We start from the raw sequence: 262 nt of genomic DNA on the forward strand, positions 1-262 counted from the left end.
CGGGGGCTCAGAGGGCGGTGCGGGGCTGCCGCCGCGGTGTGAGGAAGAGCATGCGGGTGGGACGAGCGGCGCTGGCGTCCGGGTGGGCGCTCCAGGGTTTGGCGTAGCTGTGGTCCAAGCAGACCAGGTCCAATTCCCGCTCGTGCGCCGACAGCTGCAGTAACAACGACGTCCCCATCCTTCGCGCCGACCACTGAAGCTCGCGATCGCGATCTCGGTCGCGATCCCCCCCGCGCTGCGACATGGCCCTACCGCCCGCCGC

General features: G+C 71.0%; 1 protein-coding gene across 7 annotated transcripts in view; it reads right to left on the bottom strand.

Annotated features, from left to right (window-relative positions):
• The window catches only part of KANSL3 (KAT8 regulatory NSL complex subunit 3), a 27,733-nt gene extending 27,477 nt beyond the window's left edge, over nt 1-256 (bottom strand). For all 7 annotated transcript variants that reach the window (XM_035898878.1, XM_035898875.1, XM_035898877.1 and 4 more), the window contains exon 1: nt 12-256. In XM_035898878.1, coding sequence (XP_035754771.1) covers nt 12-244 — 233 coding nt within the window. In that variant the 5' untranslated portion in view covers nt 245-256. The remainder of the gene's footprint in view (nt 1-11) is intronic.
• Nucleotides 257-262: the final 6 nt, after the last annotated feature.

This window comes from Egretta garzetta, unplaced genomic scaffold (assembly GCF_000687185.1).
Source record: "Egretta garzetta isolate BGI_Z169 unplaced genomic scaffold, ASM68718v1 scaffold238, whole genome shotgun sequence".
Taxonomy (NCBI): Eukaryota; Metazoa; Chordata; class Aves; order Pelecaniformes; family Ardeidae; genus Egretta; species Egretta garzetta.